A 21,267-nucleotide genomic window follows, 5' to 3' on the forward strand; every position below is an offset into this window, starting at 1 on the left:
GAACAGAAGTAAATGCTAAGACTGGCTAGCACAGCCCTGGGATATGGTAAAGCTGGGGCTAGGGCTATGTGGCTGATTCAGTGAGTAGAGTCATCTTCATAAGAGTGGCCACCAGGGAGATGGGCAGGAAACCATGTATAGCTAGTCCCTGCCTTGGTCTCTCTTGGGTTCTCCTACCTCCTAATTCAGGGTCCCCCTGAGAGTTCTGCATGTGCTGAGATTGCTCTCCAGCGTGTGTGTGTGTGTGTGTGTGTGTGTGTGTGTGTGTGTGTGTGTGCAGAACCAGATAAGAAGGGAGAAGGTGAGGTGTCAATGCTGAACATGGGTGAGGCAGCCAGCATAAGACCCAGATTGGGGGGGGCTTCATTGTGAAGGTCCAGTCACCTCAGAGCTAGAGGGTTGTATAGCAAGATAGGCTGCGTGCAAGGAATTGGGCCCTCTCTCACTGCCCATCACAAGGCTCCAAGCTATAACCATAGTGTTTTTGCAAGTGGCTATGGAGCTGGTGATACCTGCCTTGTGCCTCCTACAGGTACTGAGAAGGAAACCTTGGGTAATGCCAAGATGGACTGGTGCCCTGAGAGTCACCACCCATCCCTCAGCCCTGAAGGAGGTTGCTCATTGGCTTCTTCTGCTGTCTCCTGTAGGTATGTATTTACCACAGAAACATCAACCCCCAGTCCCCTGCCAACCCAGCACCAAGCCCTCACAGAGCTCCTCACTGACATGGTAGAGTGGACACAGGCTCTAGTCCCTTGTACCCTGCTCACACCTTGCCAGGATCTCAAGAGTACCAAAGGTACTGATGGAGCTTCTGAGCCACAAGCTGCAGAATACACACATTAAGCACCCAGGATGCCAGAGGCAGTATGTATACTGATCCTGTAGCAACTCAATAGCCCCTTGCTTTGCAGGGTTACCATCCTCCTAATGTCATGCTTGCAGCCTAGGGGTTTCTCCCCAGCTAGAGGTTTCTCCCTATGTGGGGGCTTCTCCTCAGATGGGGATTCCTCTGCCAAAGGCAATGGACAAAGGAGAACTAAAAACCGCATCATAGACCAAAGTCTGCACTTTTTTTTATAAAAAGCCTGAAGCTGTCCCAGAACACCCACCATTGTCTGAGCACTAGCTGTTGCAGGCAGGCGTCCCCCAGCCTCTTGTGGGAGATCAACAGAAAGACTCCTGTAGAATTTTGGACTTTCCGTTGTCACATGTGGGGGTTTCCATGACAGTCCACACCTGCAGGTGGTCTGGAGCAGCTAAACTTAGAAGAGGTGGTCTGGGCGACCCGTATCCACACAGGGGCTAAGCCTCAGGTCTCCAGAGGCCCCAGCGAGTGGGCTGCATCCATGACCCTCAATGCCCTTAACCCAGAGAGGTTAACTAGAGCATGGGGGCTAGCCCAGGGCAGCTACTCCATCCCACAGAGGTGCAGAGAACCAAGGAGAAGGTGGCCTGGGTCAGGGATAGAAGGGGCTCTGACAGTTACAAGCAAAGGGACGGGAAAGTACCAAAAGGTCCTTAGCAGAGGTGGGCTGGAGCCAGGTGCAGCTTGGGGGGCTGCTATGGGCCTGCCCAATCTGCACACCCAGTGTGCTTTGGATCCCAACTACTACGCCCGTGTGATAATCTTAGGTTAAAATTGGTAATGTAATAGAAAATATTCTCAATACTAACAAAAATATCAAATAGCTAGAAAAAGATAAAAGAACTCTGTACTTTTCACAACTGGGGAATTTCTTATTCTGATTCTGTAGTTTTTGTTTGTTTATTTTTTTGTTTTGTTTTGTTTTTTGGTTGTTTTCAAGACAGGGTTTGTCTGTATAGCTTTGAAGGCTGTCCTGGAACTCACTCTGTAGACCAGGCTGGTCTCGAACTCACAGAGATCTGCCTGCCTCTGCCTTCAGAGTCCTGGGATTAAAAGTGTGTGCCACTACCACCTGACTTTCTTGTTCATTTTTGTTGCTATTATTTGATTATTCTTTTTTTTTGGGGGGGTAGTTCTTGTATACCTTAGGTTGGCCTAGAAATCACTATGTAGCCAAGGATGACCTTGAACTTCCTGCCTCCACCAAGTGCTAGGATGACAGGCATAAGCATGGTTTATGCAGTGCTGCCTGCCTGCTAGACCAGGACATCTCCAGCTGAGCTGTATCGGAAGTCCTGTTGTTTCAGATCAAATCCCATTGTGTGGTCCAGGCCGGCCTTGACTCCTGGGCCCCAGCTCACATTTTCACAAAAGAGGAAAGAAATGGAGAGGTATGCCACTGTCTGGATTTAGCATCTAAATTTAGCTCTTTTGTTTTTTCGAGACAGGGTTTCTCTTTGTAATAGCTCTGGCTGTCCTGGAACTTGCTTTGTAGACCAAGTGGGCCTCAAACTCAGAGATCTGACTGCCTCTACCTCCTGAGTGCTAAGATTAAAGGCATACATATCTACCACCTAGCTAAACTCAGCTATTTCTTAACCTAGATGTGTAAAAGAGTTGCAATCAATTAACACTGAACTCTTACTCTCTGAAAGAACAGTAAGTTCTTTTACTGCCAAGTCATTTCTCTAGCCTTCATACAGAATTAAAACAATTGTGTGTGCTGTGGTGTGTGTGTGTGTGTGTGTGTGTGTGTGTGTGTGTGTGTGTGAGAGAGAGAGAGAGAGAGAGAGAGAGAGAGAGAGACATGTGGGGGGGAGGGGATAACAACATGTGTGAGTTGGCTCCCAAGACTGAACTCCCAGCTCAGGTGGTTAGGCTCAGTGGCAAGCACCTTCCCCCATGGAGCCATCTTGCTGGACTTCTTGTTTGTTGGTTTATTTTTCTATTTCAGAGCTTGACTTCTATGTACACCATGCCAGGCAAGCGCACATGTGCATTATATACACACAAATAAATACAATAGCTTAAAAAAGAGCAATAGGCCTGTCTTAATACACAATATTTCTACATAAAACACTACAAAACACTAAAATCTATTAGTGATACTGGGTATGATGGCTTAATCCTGAAAGCCCTACCACCCAGGAGATAGAGGCAGAAAGCTTGCTCTGGGTTTGAGGTCAGCCTAGGCTACACAATAAGCTACAGGACAGCAGGGGCTACAGAGTGAGACCCAGTCTTTAAAAACAAAGCCTGGGTGTGGTGGTGCATACCTTGAATTCCAGTACTTGGAACACAGAAGCAGGCAGATCTCTGTGAATTCCAGGCCTGCTTGGTCTATACAATGAGACCAATATATATATATATATATATATATATATATATATATATATATATGACATTATTAAGATGAATAAAATATTTCTAACATTTACATGAGAATGTCTTAGTATCTTTAGCAAAAACAAATTCCAAATCAGTAAGAAAAAGACAATGGTGAGGGCTTGCCAACCTCTTTGCAAAGTCTTTTAAAAGATACCCAAATCCCAGCAGAGTCAGAGGTATCTCTGAGTATGAGGCCAGCCTGTTGTCTCAAAAACAAAAAACAACCAATCAAACAAAAAATCCAAATGTTAAAAATAAGGAAACTGAAGTCGGGCAATGTAGCTCAGTCTGGCCACGTAGATCAATCGATGGAGGCTTGCTGACTATATACAGCACAAAACCCTGGTTCAATCCACAGAGCCACACCCCTTCCAAATAGATAAAAAGAGAAATCCTAGAAGATCAGGTAGGACAAGGGCAGAGAGACTCAACCAGTTTATTCTACCGCCTGAAGCTGCAGGCTTGTGGCCAAGCTGGCTCGTGGCCACGCTGGCTCCTCTACTGGGGAGCCATCTGTGGAAATGTATAGCTTATGCCAAATATCAAAACAGATGTTTTCCCAGTCTGTGCAGTGCTTAGGCAGGTGTGGGGGACTTGAGAAGTCATTTAGCAAGTCAGGCAAATGTGATGTCTCAGGACCCCCACTACTTAGCACTGAAATGCAGACAAGGGACCTGGCTGTCTCCTATAACCTGCCCACTGTCTTATCAGTTCTTCACAACACAGGTCGGGTCACAGTGGTGCTGGCCTGAATCACTGGACTGAGGTGAGCCGCGACCTCCATACTGAACCTTGTATAAGTCACTGGCCTTGTCCATCCAAGTCTAGAGTCAGGAACCATGTTCCCAGGGTCTCCTCACAACTTTTGCCCTCCACTATAACCAGTGGATTAGAAGAGCCACTGTAGCACCCTGGAAGGGACTGGTGGCGGTGAATGAAGAATAATTCATTAAGCACTCTACGAGAGGTTGGCAGATCTTCCCTCCACATTACCCACAGGGGCAGTCACATTTCAACCTCGTGGTCCTATAAAGTCCTACTCTGCCCTTGACCTTGTCTCAACCCAAGGCGCTCTTCATCCCCCTCCCCCACTCACCAAGCCTTTGTTATCCTTACTCCCACCATATCTCCTAGGCCCCACCCATCTCCCCTCCACTCAATCAGGAACCCTATCTCCCGGCTCCCTAACCTCAATGATCACTGTGTGAGGCTTAGTGCCTCCCTTCCCCCATCCCCACCTGATTTCAGCTGCACTCCTATAGTACTCAATAACCCCTCCTCTAAACATTCTCCCTCCCCCCCACCTCTCCCCTACCCCTCCTCTGAACCCCTCTCCCACTCACAAGGATCCCTAAGCCCCTTCAGCCCCGCCCCATCCACCCCACCCCCACTCCTTCCCTGAATCCCCCCACGTGATGGGCTCCTTAAGCCCCGCCCCAAGTGCCTGCCCCCACACCCTCAACCCCACCACCCCAGGCCCTTAATAGGCTCTATACAGCACATCGCTCTCATCCCTGCTTGCCTTAAGGTCCCTTTAAACCTTCCCTTTCTCTTCCTCCCCACAACTCCCCACTAGGCCCCAAGAGAACCCACCCTCATCTCTCATCACATTGCAGGTTTCTGACGACCCTGGTGATACACCTCCTGAAGTCTCCAGACTCCGGCCATTCCTTGGACACGGATCCTTCTCTCAGACAACCTCCATGGGTTCCCGGGACAAGGCCCTTCGAACTTGGGACCTGGAGACGCTGGACAGCTCTAGCCCGGACTCTGCCAGCCACCTGGAAGAGCAATGTCGGAACATCTGTGAGAGCCTCAGGCCTCTGTCTTCTTTTCCCTCTCCCATCCTCTTCCCTTCCTTCCTCCACAGGGTTCTTAGCAGAGGGTCTGGACTGTCACCAGAAGGTGGGAACATGGGTCCTCTAGGGGTTTACCAGGTAGAGAGGGAGGCAGGGCCACGTGGACACTGGGAAGTGACCCACCTGAAAACACATGGTGGCTGGACTGGATGGATGAAGGGGATCCCATAGGGCCCACCCAGATGGGTGGGTGGATGTCGCCATGGCTTGACTGGGCAGTCTAATGAGTCCCTTGGCCTTTGTTGACTGTTCTCCTGCATCTATCTTGTGTCCCTGTGAGGGCACCCTGTGATGGTGCCTTCTCTATCTGCAGCCCCTGTCCTCAATGAAGAGCACAGCATGGATAGTGTACTGGAAGACTCCCGGGACCTGCTGTCCTTAACCTCACCCCCTCCAGGCAGAGGTAAGGCCCCACCCAAGAAATGAACTTATCTCTAGGATGAGGACATCAGAGTCAGGCAATGCTTGGAATGTTTCTATCGTTCAGGATGCCCCCACCCCAGACAAGGGCAGGCATTCAGTGTGTGTGTGGGGGGGGGGATTCCTTGTGTCCCAGAAAACAAGTTAACTATGCATGCTCCAATGAGGAACCAGGAGAGGACAGAGGCTACTTTTTCTCTTCCAGAGATCATCAGATACGAAGTCACTGTGAACCGACGGAACATTGAAGGTGAGTTTGCACATTTGCCTGTTACCCAGCAAAACAGTGTCAGCCCCATCAGAACGCTTGCTTCAGCCTCACTCAGCCATCCCAGAAAGTGGGAACAATCCTGGTGCCCATGATGTGCTCTCCCCATCCCCCTTACCCCAGCAACCAGATTTATTTAAGGCATGTGGTTGAAATTTTTTGTGTATCTGGGCTGGACATGGTGGTGCATCCCATTAATCCCAGCACTCTGGAGGCAGAGGCAGGAAGATCTCTGAGGTTGAGGCCAGCCTGGTCTATAGAGCGAGTTCTAGGACAGCCAGGGCTATGGAGCGAAACCCTGTCTTGAACCCCACCCCACCCACAAATCAAATGTGTGTTTACATCTACGACTTAACTGAGATTGTGCTGAGTTCTCAGGAGAGTGTCTACTCATTTTGCAGGAAGCTCTAGGTTCTAACACCAGTACCCTATAAACTGGGTGTGGTGACACACCCTGTAACCCAACATTCAGGAAACAAGAGGTGGGAAAACCAAAGTTCCAGATATACTTGACCCTGTCAGAAACAAAAAGGGGGGGGGGAGAAAATAAAAAACGTATTTAGGAGGTGGAGAGATGGCTCAGCTGTTAAGAGCACTGACTGCTCTTCCAGAGGGCTTGAGTTCAGTTCCCAGCACATACTTGGTGACTCACAACCATCTATAGCGGGATCTGATGCCCTCTCCTGATATAAAGGACTATGTGCAGAAAGAGCATTCATATACAAATATTTCTTTTTAAAATGTATCCATTCATATGGACTCCAAGCTCTTCAGTCAGTGATCTGTTTCTCTGGATTGGCCAATATAGGAGTCCTTGGGCATTTTATGATCAACAAACATGTCAGGTCTGCAAAAAGTCATCTGGGGTTGGAGACGTCTGCTCTTCATTTGGGGCATCTTGTTTTCTCATCAAGTCTTCCCATCTGTGACCCTGACACGTGCTTCTTGCATCTTCCCTGGTCTCTCTCAGGGTTCTTGGACTGTTTTTATTAAGTCTTTTCCCTCTTCGCTTTCTCCAGACATTTGCCTAGGTTGTGGAAGTCTCCAGGTGTACACGCAGCACCCTTTATTTGAGGGGGGGATATGTGCCTCATGTAAGGTAAGCAGGGAGGCAGTGAGACTTACTTGGCATTGGATGGGGTGATTGCACACTCAAAGCCTTTGCTCCCTGTTCAGGACACGTTCCTGGAGACCCTCTTTCTTTACGATGAGGATGGACACCAGAGCTACTGTACCATCTGCTGCTCTGGGGACACCCTGTTTATCTGTGAGAGCCCTGACTGTACCAGGTGAGGCAAGGCCCAACTTCCCATTGCTCCTCTCGAAAGAGCCACCCCCAGCATGAGAAACGGGTGCCTAGGGTGTGCATCTGTGATGCCGCCACATGGCCATTCCCTCTGTCCTTGTGAAACATAAAAATGGGTGCTTGAACTCTGCCCAGGGGCTGCTGGTCATGAGTCGGCGGAACCAGGATTGTTCAGGGCATGGGTGGTACATTCACCTTCAGCTGTTAAACCAGCATCCAGAGCTCCACCCATGCCAATCCCTGTCCAGCCCTGGACATCTTCCTCTTTACATCCCTGACATCAAGGGTCCCATTCCCAGCCTGCTACTCCCGTACATGGTTTTTCTCAGAATCCTCAAAAAGTGTTTATAGGCTTCAGAGTTGTGGGAAGGCTTAGGGCAGTGAGGTCCGCCATTTTGGGTACACCCACCTCACATCTACCATCCCCTTTCCAGCTTACAGCCAGGCCCACCCACCCAGAACTGAGAGCAAAGCCTCTTGGTGAGCCCAGAGAGAAACAGATGGTTCTCTCCAGAACAAGGTGTTGGCTTGCCTTGCGGTCACCCAATGGCAGTATGATTTGGGTCACTGTGGTTTTCGGTTTGACTCTAGATGCTACTGTTTCGAGTGTGTGGATATCCTGGTGGGCCCCGGGACCTCGGAGCGAATCAATGCCATGGCCTGCTGGGTTTGCTTCCTGTGCCTGCCTTTTAGTCGCAGTGGACTACTGCAGAGGCGAAGGAAGTGGCGGCACCAACTGAAGGCCTTCTATGACCTAAATGGGGTAAGAACCACCAGGACTGGATCTGCCAAGGCTTTCAAGTGTGCACATACTCTATCACAGGATAGGATAAGGCTCTCGCCATAATGCCCCTTTCGCTAGAGAGCAAGTGTCACTGGTGTTTTGTTGTGAGGGTCTTAGGCTTTCCTCAAACTCACTATGTAGCTGAGGACAGCCTTGAACTCAGTGACCCTCTGCCCCTGAGTACTGGGATTTCAGGCACCACATTTATAAGGACTGAACCCAGGGCCATAGGCTCCACAAGTGCTTTGCCACTGAGTTGCGTCCTTGATTGTCATTTTGTTTCTTGAAAACCTAGGGATGATTGCTGATTACAAGTAGGACAGGAGCCCTCTCCACAGACATAGAAGTCTATCACATTGGCTTGAATGCTTAGCCAACATGGTACACCATATGCCACCATGGCTACCATCTCAAGGGTGAAGCCCAGAGGGGTCAAACCAGTCACAGGTGCAGAAGACTGGACTGTGAGTCTCTTCACCCCCAAGTATCTGTCAAGGTCAAAAGCTGGAGACCTGAAAACACAACGGAAGCGGGGCCTTTGTGGTGGTGTCACTTAGCTGAGGTGGAGATAAGAGCGGTTTAGAATGAGGTGGCCTCAACATGAAGTGGGGGTGTCCTTATAAGAGAAGGAGCTTAGGGGAGTTGAAACACAGAAAAAAAGACTAGTGATGAAAGCAGAGGCAGCCCAGAGCCAGTAGGAGGCACAGTGTGCTGAGCCCAGCAGCTGGGAGAGGCCTAGGATGGTGTCCTGAAGCCTTAGAGGCCACCTGGTTTTCACCTGGTATCACCTGGGTTTCAGGCTCTGCTGGACTATGGGAATGGCTTTGCTCTCCTAGAGTCTCGGAGCCCGACACCTACAGAGCTGTTCTCCACTAGAATCCAGAGTCCTCTAACTTCAAAGAAACCATTCCCCTGTTTCCCCTTATATATGTGGGGTCCAGACAAGAGACCTAGACCTGGGGAGTGAGTGGAGTTGGCCTCCATCCAGGGAGGGATGGACAATGTTGGTCACTAGCCAGGCCTTGGTGTCCCAGGTGGCTCTCAGTTGAGTCCTGTCCATCAGGAGAATGACATAGGAGCCACTTATCTGTAACTACCAGCTCTCACCGAGCAGCCAGCATACATCCTGTTGCCTCTTTTGCTTTCCTTTTTTCTTTTATTTCCTTTCCAGGCAAGCCCTCTGGAGATGTACAAGACAGTATCTGCGTGGAAGAGACAGTCCATGCGGGTGCTCAGCCTTTTTGGGAATATTGATAAAGGTGAGTATAGGCCACATCAAATTATTCTCCAGAAGAGGGGACAGGAGGAGCTCAGAGTGGTCTGGTGTCCTCCCCCTGGCTGTTAGGCTACCACAGGCACCTGAGGCTGGGAGCAGGGATTGAGAATAGAATACCAGTCTAGCTTCTTCTTCCTCAGGTTCCTTGAGCTGAGACAATTAAGTAACCCAGGAAAGGGTGTGACAACCAGAGAAACCCTCAGCCCTGTGCCCAAGCAGGAGGGAAGATGAAAAGGTCCAGAGAGCTGGAACCCAGTCAAAGGCCCAGATGAAAAGGCCAGAAAGCCAAAGGCCCAAGGGGAGGAGGCAGGAATGGGGGCAGGGCAAGCCTGCAAAGGTAGATGGGAACTACTGGTGAGGAGGCTGGGTTCTAGCAGCTCTGCTCCACTCAAGCATAGGCTCCCCAGCCTCCCCACCTTCCCGAACCCTCTTTCTATACTTGAATCTCCCAACCTGCCTATGTTTTCTCCTGGATTCTTGTCCCTTGGACTTCTCTGATCCTGTGTGTTCAGCACTCACAGAGCCCTGAAGGTGCTATGTTCTCTGGCTAAGTCATATCCCACTCAGGAGAGTGTCCAGTGACCCCCACAGTGTGACACAAGGACCCATGTGATAATTATAATTGTATCACTATACCCAAGCTCTCATTGTTGGTGGAAGTCCACCTGCTCTGTATGTTCAAAAATGACACATTTTTGGATGCCACAGCCCCCTGATTGCCTAGGCCAGCAAGTGAGAGCAAGCATGGTTCAGAAATGGAGTGTTTTGCAACAGATTTCATGACTTTCATAAATTAGCACTCAGGAAGTTTGTCTTTGGGCTCTGACACTAGAAAAGATCAAGCTGCTGTGTCATGACAGGAAAATTCTCACTGTCATAACCCCAAACACACACACACTCTGCGGGGACAGAGACCACTGTCCATCTTGTCTGTCCTCCCTCCAGAGCTAAAGAGTTTGGGCTTTTTGGAAAGTGGCTATTCTGAGGAAGGAAGACTGAAGTACTTGGAAGATGTCACGAATGTTGTGAGGAGAGATGTAAGTTGAGGGGTGTGGGCTGCCAAGGCCAGGTGTGCCAGTGGAGAGACTACAGGGCCTGGGGTAAGAGGGGGATGGGAGGGAGGGAGCCCTGGAGGGGCAGGAAGAAGCATGCTGAGCACTAGGCACAGCTACAAGTCTTCAGACCAGCATGGGGTCCTGGGTCTGGCTGAGCCCAGTTGAGCCTCACAGAGGGAGGCAGGAGTGGAATGCTTCTCTGACTTCTGCTTGGCCCTCAGACGAGACTGGGCAAGCAGCCAGACATCTTGAAATCCACATGGCTGGTTTCTGCTATCTATGATGGGGGATATGCATGGGTGGAGGGGCTCAATCCCACCCTCTCATTATTGCAAGTCTTGAGCTGAGCATCCAATGATCGTATGAAAACTTCTTCCAAACGCAAATGTGGTGCTGTCTTGTCCTGTAGTGGGAATCCTCTTCCACTTGTGCCTCCTGAGGGCTTGGCTTGGGGGGGGGGGCGGTGCAGGGGGCAAGCTGCATTAGGGCCACTCCTTATATGACAGTTGGGGCGATGCTTTTTAACCCAGAGCCCTGACCACTTCCTTTGCCCAGATCCTAACCAGTCATTGCCCCTGTAGGATCCCAGGTAGAGCACAAGAAGTTAGAGCCTAACTTAGGAGTCATGCTACTACTAAGAGAAATGGAAGGTTCAAGAAAGTGGGGGGCCTGTTCTAGATTGGGGAAGTCATGCTTGGACATCTTAGAACTAACTTCCTTCCTTCCTTGATTTATTATGTATACAGGGTTCTGCCTGCATGTGTCCCTGCACACCAGAAGAGGGCATCAGATCTCATAGATAGTTGTGAGCCTCCTTGTGGTTGCTGGGAATTGAACTCAGGACCTGTGGACGTGTAGCTAGTGTTCTTAACCTCTGAGCTATCTTTCCAGCTGCTAAATTTTTGTTGTTTTGTTTTTTTCAAGACAGGGTTTCTCTGTGTAGCCCTGGCTGTCCTGGAGCTTGCCCTGCAGACCAGGCTGGCCTACAATTCAGAGAGACCCACCTACCTCTGCCTCCTGAGGGCTGGGATTAAAGGGGTGGACCACCATTGCCAGGTGGAACTGTTTCTTAAAAGAATGTTCAGGGCTGAGCCAGGTAGTGGTGGTGCCCGCCTTTAGTCTCAGCACTCGGGAGGTACAGGCAAAACAGATCTTGGAGTTCAAGGCCAGCCTGGTCAATAGAGTGAGTTCCAAGAAACTAGCCAGCAAGTGAAACACCCCACCCCACCCCCATACTAAGTGGGAATTGTTTATGGTCGTCAGACAATGTCCACCCTTCTGACTGCTCCCAGCTGCTGACTCAGGCATAATCTCAAATTTCCCAGAAGGATATGGAAACCCTCATACTGAATGAGCATGTGTTCTCCCTCCAGGGCTAGTCCCCCTTCTAAAAGAAACAGTTTATTTAAAGAATCTCACATGGAATGTTCTCAAACTACCACTGTTTGAGCTTCTCCTGAGAGTCATTGGTATCTGGGTATTTCTGCCAAACAAGTCCCAAGGCTTGTTTGGGTCACTCACAAGATGAGAGGGATACAGAGGCCATAATGCTGGCCACCAGTGAGGGGCACTTAGCTTTTAGTCATCGTCAGCCCATAAATAACGATGTGTGTTTTCCCTAGGTGGAGAGTTGGGGTCCCTTTGACCTTGTGTATGGCTCCACACAGCCTCTAGGCTACTCTAGTGATCACTGCCCTGGTAAGTTTCAAGAAATGGGTTGTTTTCAGCTCCAGTCACCTGAGGATCCTGTCTTCAACCCTGTCAGCTCTACCCTGTCCTCTCTTCTGTCACCACATCCCTTTAAGCCTCCTCAGCCTTCAGACAGGGCAGAAATCACACAGTGCATTTTAAAACCAGCTTCCCTGCACGTGCTCAGTGTGCTGTCGGGTGAGCTCTAGACACAATGGGAGAGTAGAGGTGTTGTCCTGGCCCTCCACCTGGCCCTTGCCATCTGAACCGGCCTTCCCCCTGGTTCACGACAGGCTGGTACATGTTCCAATTCCACCGGATGCTGCAGTACGCTCGACCACGCCCAGGGAGTCAGCAGCCTTTCTTCTGGATATTTGTGGACAATCTGCTGCTGTCTGAGGATGACCAAGTCACAGCAGCTCGTTTCTTCCAGGTGGGTGTATCTAGGGGTAGGAGCTTAACCTGTACCCAACTCTGGCACTCTCATTCTTAAGGCCTCTGCTGCCCTGGTGTATGCGGAGCCACAAGGACATTAGCACCTGAGACACAGGCTGCAGATTTTCAGGACACTGGCCCCTATGGGGTTAGCCTGGAAGGGCAACGCTCCCCCCCTCCTACACCGCTCCCCCCCCCTACACTACTCCTGTTTATGTAGTCACAGCTGCTCTCACCTTTCAGCCTGCACACATGACCACATCCACTCAAACCAAACACACTTCCCACATGACATGCATGCCCTCTCCATGCACTTCCACATCCGTGTGCACTCATTCTGAACCGCCTGTTCTCACCTGTACAATCAGTGCAGACCCCACATGGGGGCCAGTGTGTCAGGGATAGAAAGCTGTGGAGGGTGAGCAATGACTGACAGCCTTAGACACAGGCAGGAGATGAAAGAAGAAGCCTGTTGCGCCCTTACCTCCTGGAAGGAGATACAGTGGTTTGGGGAGCTTGGCTTATTGTGGGAGTAAAAAGGATTGGGATTCATAGGCACCAAACAATTGCCCTGAGTACTTCAACAGAAAAATCAAATCAGGAATGAAAGGCCCTGCTGGTCAAGTGCCGGGATTAAAGGTGTGCATCACCAAGCCCAGCCTCTTGAGTTCTTTTTTTTAACATTTGTGAGATGGCAAGATTACTGCTGCCCCCTCTCCCATCCATTAATGGGCTGTAGTATGTGGTTAGAGCTGCTGGGAATGAACTGTCCTTGCATTCCTGGGAAAATTCACTTGGCCGTGGTGTGTTATTTTAACACAGGGCTAAGACCTGTGGAAAGTGTTATAGTAGGACTTTTGGGGTTGACAAGTGTAAAAGGAGGTTGGTCTGTGGTTTTCTCTTTTGTGGGATCCTTGTTAGGTTTTTGTTTCTGTGTTGAATCTGGTTCATAGAAATATTTTATATGGTGAAAGAAGTCTATGAAATTGTATCGCTTGGTACTTAAAAAACAAACAAAATTGTAGTAGCACATGCTTTTGTTTTTAGTTCTAGCAAAGGAGGAAGTTATCTGTGAATTGGAGGCCTGTCTGGTCTACATAGTAAATTCCTGGCGGGCTAGGGCTACATGGTGAGACTCTGTCCACTGAGACCCCACCACCACCAAAAAAAGAAAGAAAGAAAGTAGGAAAGGAAGAAAGAAAGAAAGAAGGAAGAAAGAAAGAAAAGAAGATACTGACTTTTTCTTTTAGAAATAGGGTTTTTCTATGCATCCCTGGCTGTCCTGGAACTCACTCTGTAGACCAGGCTGGCCTTGAACTCAGAGATCCACCTGCCTCTGCCTCCACCACCACCCAGAGACCCAGAGATTTTTGTCTTTTCAGAAGTCAGCCTTCTGGAAAGTTACCTTATCCTAGAATATAACCCATTTCAGTGAAGTTTTTAAAAGTATATAAAAAGAGTTCATCAAAGTGGTCTTCAGGGTATGTAAGGGAAAATAAGTACCCTGTGAGTAGTGCCACAGAGGAGGCATGGCCAGCTTACATGGTCTGTTGACTATGTGGATCCCAGGGGGAGGAGATTACATTTGTGTCCTGCTGACCCACAGCCCTCTCTTCTCCCACAGACGGAGGCTGTGACCCTCCAGGATGTCCGCAGCAGAGTCCTCCAGAACGCTGTGCGAGTGTGGAGCAACATCCCAGGGTTGAAGAGGTATCTCTTCAGGGCAGGGGAATTACACTCAGAGGCAGAGGAAATGGTGCATGCTGGTAGTCAGGCCTACACAGTACCCTGCTCCACCTGGCCTTGTCTCAGTAACCACTTGTCCACCATAACCCTGAACACAATGGGGCTCAGAGTGTCTCTGTACCCTGAGGGACTCTCCCTGTGTTTACCCAATACCTTCTGATCTTGCCTCAGGACTGGAGAAGTATTTCCTCCTCAGGAGAAAGTCCAGACTCATAGCCATGGGCCTCAGGGACACACATCCTCAAAACTGTGCAGGCCAGTTACCCCCCAGCCTTCCGAAGTTCCTGCCCTATACACCACTCATGCTTACCCACACACTCATTCATACATACTGACACAGCTCCCTAACACATTCACACACCCACACACAGACACCCACTTTCTCACTGACTGGTGTGGTAGATTGAGCCAGCTGGATCTGTGTCTTCTGAGACTGCAAACTCATGTCCTTTCATGCCCTATACTGAGTTTCTGGGAACTTCCCACCCAACTCCGAGCCAGTATGCCAGTCAGGTACACCACCAGGTTCCCTCACCTTTGGCTTTCAGGACTTGAGTTAAGGTGGAGCTGAGGAGACATACTTTCCCAAACATTCTTTTTGTACACTTCTAAGTAAGGTATGGTCTCCTGCCTTCTGTCCTTTCCTGGCAGACACTGTGGGAGAGGGACCGCAAATGAGCTGAACCATCGGCAAAAGGAGCCAGGCTCTACTCCTGTCAGCTGTGGGCCTATCAGGCATGTCACACACAGGTGTAGAAGACTTTTTCCCCATCTAGTCTGGACCAGTTTCTCTCTGCCCCTCAGGTCCCCAAAGCTACTATGAAATAACCATTCTGAGGCTTAATTCCAGTTACAATTGTTTGGCCAATTACTTAGACTTCTTATTAGCTAGTTCTCTCTTATAAATTAACCCATTTTTGTTAATCTGTGTATCACCACATGGCTGTGGCTTACCTATGTGATGCTCTGATATCCTGCCTCCCTGTTGGCTACATGGCGTCTTCTTGACCCTGCCTTCCTTCCTCTGCATCTTTGTTTAAATTGCCTGCTTAGTTAAATTCTGCCTGTCCAATGGTCAAAACATCATCAACCAGTAAGAGAAACACATAGTCACAGCATCCAGGAGGACATCTCTCATCACACAGGCCTTCTATTCCCTAACAACAAACGTGCTTTAGAAGCAATCACGTTGGCCTTGCCAATTCTAATACATGTGGTTGCGTAAGAGATACTGCCCCACTATAGGGTGCTCCCACATTTGGAGCATGGACAGACAGCTTACCTCCTCCTGGGCTCTAGCCTCAGGTACCTCCTTTCTGATTTAGGGTTCCTGGAGGAAACTGGAGGCTATTTGCTTTCAGGGTGGCTTCACAGTGAGGGGAAAGACTCTTGCCCATTGAAGTATGAATTATCTTGCAAAGTTCAAGGCCAGCTCCTATAATATCTGCCTCCACTGTCATCCCTGGAGATAGGGGGGCATGAAGACAGGGTAGAATACAGGGAAACTGGAGGACAGGCACTGTGACATGCCATTCATTGCTTTTGTGTGCCCCCAAAGATATGGAGATGGGACTGGGCACACAGAAAGGGGATACTAGGCGCCATATCTGGGCAGACTCCCGGATAACATACTCTAGGAGCCCCTGGCATAGGCTTACCACTTGTGTCAACTGGGTTTGACATGTCAGGCCTCCTGGGAACAGTGCATGTGCACCCTTGAAGGGTCTCACTAATCTTTACCCTTGCTCTGTGTGAGTCACTGCCTGGGATGACTCACATCCACTCATGGCAGCTTCCCAGCTCCCTCTTCACACCAAAAAGGGGCTATGCTGGGCTGGATCAAAGATCAGCGGTCTCAGCTGGGGGGTAGTGGACAGTGGGACACATGTTTTGTTTTGTTTTGTTTTTTTTGGTTGTTTTTTTTTTTTTTTTTTTTTTTTTTTAATTCTTTTGGTTTTTCGAGATACGTTTCTCTGTGTAACAGCCTGGCTGTGTTGGAACTCATTCTGTAGATCAGGCTGGCCTTGAACTCATAGAACCCCCCCCCCAACCCCAGCCCAGTGCAGCATTTCTAACAGGTGACTCTTTCCTTGGTAGCAAACACTTGGCCCTGACACCAAAGGAGGAACAGTCCCTGGAATGCCAAGTTAGAACCAGAGCCAAGATGGCCACTGAGAAAGTTGACGCCCTGGTGAAGAGCTGCCTTCTCCCCCTGAGAGAATATTTCAAGTATTTTTCTCAGAACCCACTTCCTCTTTACAAATGAATCATGATACAATGAAAGAGGAGGCTTTCCTAGAACCACAGCAGCCTTCCTCCTATGCATGCCCCTTTCCCTCAGCACAGTTTTCTTCCATTTGCTTGCTGGCCTGTGGGTTTCTCTGTTTGTGTCTCCAAGATGTGATGCCTCGATGCAGCTCACTGTGAGGGTGGGAGGTGCCCACTTCTGTGAACATGATTCTGATGGGTTAGCCCATCATGCATCTCCAAAAGTATGTGTGTACCTGTTGTAAAGTTTTTCAAATATATTATAGGCATGTTACTGGTAGAGTTTTGGTGTGGAGTGTGAGCCTGTGTCCTTTATTCTATACCTCACAGTGGTGACATTTCCATAGACAATGCATGCCTGATGTCCTTCCTCCGGCCTATAGTGCCTTCATTCACCTGCTATTTGCTTTGATGGCTGAAGTCATTTACCTTCCTGTTGCTACAGGAAGCAAGACAAACCATTGCCAAAGCTCACACCTAGTGAGAAGACGGTGTGATTTCTGGGTCCTAACAGTGGGAATTTGCAGAAGTGGGTTTCCAACAGCTCTTGGCAGTTGGTGTCCCAATGAAGCTGAACCCTCTAGGAAGTGTAGACTGGTCAGTTTTGAAACGCATAGTGTATCCTGATTAGCCGTAAGCATTCCCACACACCCCCTGGATGTAGACTCTAACCACTGAAGAGACTCAAGACTGCCTGAGCACCACAACTGTGGTTCAGGACCCTCTGGGATCCATGCTGGCACTGTCAGTGCTCTGTGAAAGGAAACTGGGCCACAGTTGGACCCTCAAGTAGTAAAGGAGCTAGCTGTCTTGGGTCAGTAGATAGGACACCTCAGTGTCTTGAGCAAATCTGGGACCAGTAAGGTGGCTTTGTTCAGTGGGTACAGATGCTTGCTGCCAAGCCTAATGACATGTTTGATTCTTAGAATTCACTCCTGTGAGTCATTTTCTGTGACATGTGTGTATGTGAGCACAAGCTATAGGAATTCCTGCTTAGACCAGGAGTCCACCCACCCAGTTGACCTGATGAGGTAGCAGAAGCAAAAAAGCCTAAACCCATGACCACTACTGACCAGATAATGTGGCAAGAGCTCTGGATAGAGGGGCAACTGCTCCCACCCAAGGTTACAATACCATGGGTCTCCATAACTTAATGCTCCTTTCTCTTTTTGTCCTTTCTTTTAAAAAATAAAGCAGCCAGGCAGTGGTGGCGCACACCTTTGGTCCCAGCACTCAGGAGGTAGAGGCAGGCGGATCTCCAAGTTTGAGACTAGCCTGGTCTACACAGCGAGTTTCAGGATGATCAGGGCTACTAGGAGAAAATCCTGTCTCAAAAAAACAACAAAAGGAAACTTGTTTATTTTATGTGCAGGAGTAACGTGTTCAAGCGCTACAGTGCCGATAAGAAAACAGCCTGTGGGAGTCGGTTTCTTCCTTATACCACACAGGTCCTAAGGACCAAATTCAGCTTGTCAGGCTTAGATAACAAGCACTTTTACCTGCTGAACCCTATCGCTGGTTGTTTCTCATTTGTTTTTCCGAGAAAGGGTTTTATATAACCCAGGCTAGCCTCAAAGACTTATGTAGCCAAAGATGAACTGGTCTCTCACCCCCACCTTCCAAATGTTAGGATTACAGGCATGTATCACTATGCCTAGACAGTGTCTGCTTCCTATCAGTCAGCCTCCAAGCAGGGACCAGAGCCACCAGTGTGGATCATTCTGCTATCCACCTTCCATACACACACACTACTGTCCACATTGAGAGATTTCCCCCACTACGTGTGTTAATCCTGCTCCAGATCCCTGGTGTCAGGTGAACAGCGATCCCCTACCCCTCTGAGGCCTATGGATGTCACCTAATGTGCCTCAAAGGGCTTTGCTGATGCAGTGAGATGGTCAAGCTTTTCTGGACCACCCAGTGTTCTTGCATGAATCACATCTTGAAGTAGGGGCACATGACTGTACCAAGTGGACAGCTGTGCAGCCACAGAAGTTAGAACTGAAGAGAACTTCTACCAAGAGGACCCCTGAAGCCACCAGGAGCTACAGCCAAGGGAGGCCTCTCTTTACAAGGCAGGGGTATTTTCAGCCCTTTTTCGAGACAGGGTTTCTCTTAACTTTGGAGCCTAAACTAGAACTCGCTTTGTAGACCAGGCTGGCTGTGAACTCAGAGATCCATTGGCCTTTGCCTCCTGAGTGCTGGGATTGAAGGCATGTGCTGCTATGTGGGTGCTGAGAATTGAACCTGGGTCCTCCGGAACAGCAACAAATATTCTTAACTGATTAATAATCTCTCCAGCTCCCAGAGCTGTTTTGTTTTGTTTTGTTAGAGCTGGTGTGTATGTGTGTGTCAGAGAGAGAGAGAGAGAGATGATTAACTGTAGCTGGTCCAGAGAATGGACAGACCCTAAAAGAAAAGAGTGACTTCCTCCAGCCAGGAATCACTCAGTATCCACAAATGTCTGATGTTAAAGGCAGACATTGTCCTGGCCTCCAGGGATGTGGCCTCTCATGGATAAAGGCCAAGCTGCCCTGCTAGAAAGTTCACTGGGCTCTGAGTACCCATCAGACACTTCACTCTACAAACTTGTTACATTTTGTCCCATCACACTTGGAAACCTTGGAGCCCCAGGTCTGCAGGGATATGATAGCTACTGCTTCTTATATTGACCACCAGCCTTCACACACTCTGCTTGCCAGGAACAGACACCACTAAGGACAAAGCCAAAACTGCCCCAGCCACAGCCTTCCAGCTCTTGGGTTTGTCTTAAAATATTTTGTGAGCCTGATGATATATGCCTGTAATCCCCAGCATAGGGGAGCAGAGGCAGGAAGATTGAGAACTGGGGGCCAGCCCCAAATGAGCTTTTCTCAAACCCAAACCAAAGCAGAAGTCTCTGCAACCCATGAGCATCAGGGTGTGCATTAATTCAGGATAACTACTCAATATCTTCCAGCAGTGGTTCTCAAGCTTCGTAACACTATAACCCTTTAAAACAGTTCCTCTGTTGTGGTGACCCCCAACCATAAAATTATTTGTGTTGCTACTTCATAACTGTGATTTTGCTACTACTATGAACTGTAAAGCCAGTGTTTTGGGATGGTCTCAGGTGACCCCTGTGAAAAGGTCATTCAATCCCACGTGGGTGGCAACCCACAGATTGAGAAGCTCTGTCTTAAAGGCTTGTGTCATCGTTTCACCCATGCTAAGTAACTTACTTGATAGTGCACAGCTCCCAGGAAGCAAAAGTGGGATTTAAGCCCAGCTGTGCCCTTACCACCATCTCCTGCCTTGGTGTCCCCTTCTCCCCGGGGCCCCTCCCCTGTAGCTGCCCAGCTCTGCCTAATGTGCACTTCTAGGCACACTTCTAGCCAAGGTTCAGTTCTTTCCTTTCCTTGCTGTGCTAAAATCCCTCAGCCTAGAGAGTGGCATTTGGCTTTCTAAGATTCCAGATGAGTGGGGGGGGGCATACTCGTTTTTGAAGAGCTACCACCTTGCTAGCCACAGTGTGGTCCAGCTTTGCCATAAAAGCCCCTTCAATCATTGTTCTCTACTGTCTGCCAGAAATAACTGTTGGGTATGGAAGGGTTGGTCATCCAGATGGACACAGGGCAAGGAGTGGCCTAAGTGTCAGCCAATGGGAGTGCTGTTTGGGCCCCTGGGCATCAATGATGGGGCCAGAGGTTGATACCAAGTCAGGTCTATCCAATCAGAGAGAGTCTTGAGATTAGTGGTGGGTTGTATTTCTGGAGTGGAGTGCAACTGAGGAGGCCCTTTGGCCAGGCCAAGGGAGTTGGAACATAGGTCATGGTGTTATCCCCCTCAGCAATACCCATCTTTACCTGTAACATAGGACATGGTGCTACCCCCGCCCAGCAATACCCATCTTCTTCACCTGTAACATAGGACATGGTGCTACCACCTCAGCAATAACCATCTCCTTCATCTGTCCAGTGATACAAGGGTGACTTCTCAACAGAGGTTTTCCTGCTGAGTCCTTCCTCAGTGGCTACCAACCTAGTGAGTTGGGCCACCAACCCAATGTGGTACCAAGCAAGACTCCTGGCTCACCCCTGGATTATCTCTGCTAGAACCCAGTGGTCAAGTTCTGATACTTCTGTTTCTCCTAGTACAAGCAGAAGGCAGCCCCTCCCTGCAGGAGGGCCTCCCAACCCCCTCCCAGGCTGCTTCCCTCAGCTCTGGTTACTGCCTCCTTCGCCTCTTCTGCTGTCTTGTGCTTGCCCTGGCCTGCCTGCTCCCTGATGTTGACTGCCAAGAGCCAAAGATGTCGGCATCTTTTTTTCCTCTGGTTTTTCCAGACTAGGTTTCTCTGTGTAGCCCAGGCTGTCCTGGAAGTCACTCTGTAGACCAGGCTGACTCCCCAGTGTGGGCTGCTGCCGCCACCCCCACCCCACCCCAGCCCCCGCTGTGATCTGGGGTATCACCCAGAACTGTGATAGCGTTCCCTGAAACTGTTGACCATGTGACATACTTGCAAGAGGCACAGGGTCAGGGAAGTATGCCCTCTGCACCTTAGGACTTGGGTCAGATCATTTGTTGCTCCTCCCAGATCAGCACCTGGTGAGGTACCACTGTGACAGCACACACCCCTCCCACCTGGTGAGAAACATATCTGTCAACCCCAAGAGGTCAGCATTATGTGTATGGTCCTCTGTATCAGTCTTGCCCAGGCCCTTCCATGGATTGGGTGTGTTGGGAGGGAACTTGCCCCTCCTGGCCTCCACATTCTCAACTCATTGGCAGGTGGGACGGGAGAAAGCATGGGATGGAGTCAGTAGGAATCCTTAGACTCCGGCCTAGGGCCTAGCACCTGTGAACCTTTAGGCCACTTCCGGATTGAGTGCCAGGGAACACAAGGTTGGAAACAGGATTGCCAAGTCT

At 49.5% G+C, this 21,267-nt stretch overlaps 1 protein-coding gene across 1 annotated transcript; it reads left to right on the top strand.

The window, feature by feature from the left end:
• The first annotated feature begins 321 nt into the window (after positions 1–321).
• On the top strand, positions 322–16,642 carry Dnmt3l (DNA methyltransferase 3 like). Its single transcript, XM_051186585.1, has 16 exons — positions 322–325; positions 533–643; positions 1,246–1,378; positions 3,968–4,022; positions 4,873–5,062; positions 5,429–5,518; positions 5,672–5,785; positions 6,823–6,902; positions 6,980–7,092; positions 7,701–7,872; positions 9,065–9,152; positions 10,115–10,206; positions 11,847–11,922; positions 12,207–12,346; positions 13,973–14,058; positions 16,192–16,642. The coding sequence occupies exons 1-16, from the start codon at positions 322–324 to the stop codon at positions 16,358–16,360; spliced, it is 1,713 nt and encodes a 570-aa protein (XP_051042542.1). The 3' UTR covers positions 16,361–16,642.
• Positions 16,643–21,267: the final 4,625 nt, after the last annotated feature.

This window comes from Phodopus roborovskii, unplaced genomic scaffold (assembly GCF_943737965.1).
Source record: "Phodopus roborovskii unplaced genomic scaffold, PHOROB, whole genome shotgun sequence".
Taxonomy (NCBI): Eukaryota; Metazoa; Chordata; class Mammalia; order Rodentia; family Cricetidae; genus Phodopus; species Phodopus roborovskii.

Excerpts from the sequence above, each read along its gene's own strand:
- Dnmt3l (XM_051186585.1), top strand. Across the intron at positions 1,379-3,967 it reads AATGCCCTTAACCCAGAGAG|TTCTTCACAACACAGGTCGG; the intron begins GTTAACTAGAGC and ends CTGTCTTATCAG. Across the intron at positions 5,519-5,671 it reads CTCACCCCCTCCAGGCAGAG|AAAACAAGTTAACTATGCAT; the intron begins GTAAGGCCCCAC and ends CTTGTGTCCCAG.